At 74.1% G+C, this 1,264-nt stretch overlaps 1 protein-coding gene across 1 annotated transcript; it reads left to right on the forward strand.

Moving 5' to 3' along the window:
• Positions 1 to 4: 4 nt before the first annotated feature.
• LOC101630040 (glypican-1-like) lies at positions 5 to 1,260 on the forward strand (the record flags this gene model as incomplete). The annotated part of the gene is made up of 5 exons (XM_012734965.1): positions 5 to 196; positions 279 to 398; positions 471 to 604; positions 761 to 936; positions 1,157 to 1,260. Coding segments are annotated over 5 exons (726 nt in total), but the record flags the coding sequence as incomplete, so codon positions are not given.
• Between the last annotated feature and the right edge of the window lie 4 nt (positions 1,261 to 1,264).

Below are 1,264 nucleotides of genomic sequence, written 5' to 3' on the forward strand. Positions count from 1 at the left end.
GGCCTGGCCGTGCCGCAGCTGCTGTGCGCCAGCCGGCCGCCGCGCTGACGCGGGCACCCGTGCAGACTCCATGGAGCTCATCACCAACAAGTTCTGGGGCCCGTCGGGGGCAGAGAGTGCCATGGGCAGCGTGCACCTGTGGCTGGCAGAGGCCATCAGCACCCTCCGGGACAACAAGGACACACTCATGGCCAAGGTGCGGGGCGCCGCAGCGGGCGGGGCCTCCCCAAGGGGGCATTCCGGGGCGTAGGCCTCAGGGCCCCTGTGGTCTCCTCCAGGTCGCCCAGGGCTGCGGCCACCCCAGGGCGAACCCCCAGGGCCCCGGGTCCGAGGAGAAGCCGCAGCGAGACAAGCCGGTGCTGCAGGAGAAGCCGCCCTCCGGGACCCTGGACAGGCTGGTGCGGCCTCTGCTCCCCTGGGCGGGGTGCGAGGGCCGGGCGGGGCCAGGCGGCCTGACTCCTGCCCCGCAGGTCTCCGAGGCCAAGAAGCAGCTCCAGGACGCCCAGGACTTCTGGACCGGCCTCCCCAGGACGCTGTGCAGGGAGAAGCTGGCCGCGAGCTCCGCCAGCGAGGACCGCTGCTGGAACGGGCTGGCCGTGGGCCGGTAGGTGCCCCGGGGTCCTGCCCGGCACAGAAGCGCAAAGCCGCCCGCCGGGGTGAGCGGCCGCCGTGAGCCCAGGCCACCGTCGGACCTGGGAGGTGTGGACGGCCTGCCCGCCGGTGCCCTTCGCGGTGACGGCCCCTCCTGCCCGGCCCCCAGGTACCTGCCCGAGGTGATGGGCGACGGCCTGGCCAACCAGATCAACAACCCCGAGGTGGAGGTGGACATCACCAAGCCCGACATGACCATCCGCCAGCAGATCATGCAGCTGAAGATCATGACAAACCGGCTGCGCAGCGCCTACGACGGCGACGACCTGGACTTCCACGACGCCAGTGAGCCCCGGCGGCCGGGCGGGGTCGGGGAGCCCCTCGCGGCCCTGGGCCCCGTGACGAAGGGCTGGCGCCCCGCCCCAGGCACTCCCGACACCTGCTGGGCGTGTCCAGCTCCAGCCCCAGAAGGACCGGGCAGTGCTGGCCCCCTGGGCGGGGCCTCGGGGCGGCGCAGGGCCGAGGCTGGGGGGTGGCGCCCCAGAACTCCGCCCCTCCTCCCCAGGTGACGACGGCAGCGGCTCCGGCAGCGGCGACGGCTGCCCCGATGACCTCTGTGGCCGGAGGGTCGGCCAGAAGGGCCCCGGCGCCAGGACCACCCTGACCCACGCCC

This window comes from Condylura cristata, unplaced genomic scaffold (genome assembly GCF_000260355.1).
Source record: "Condylura cristata isolate star-nosed mole 26May11 unplaced genomic scaffold, ConCri1.0 scaffold00232, whole genome shotgun sequence".
NCBI lineage: Eukaryota > Metazoa > Chordata > Mammalia > Eulipotyphla > Talpidae > Condylura > Condylura cristata.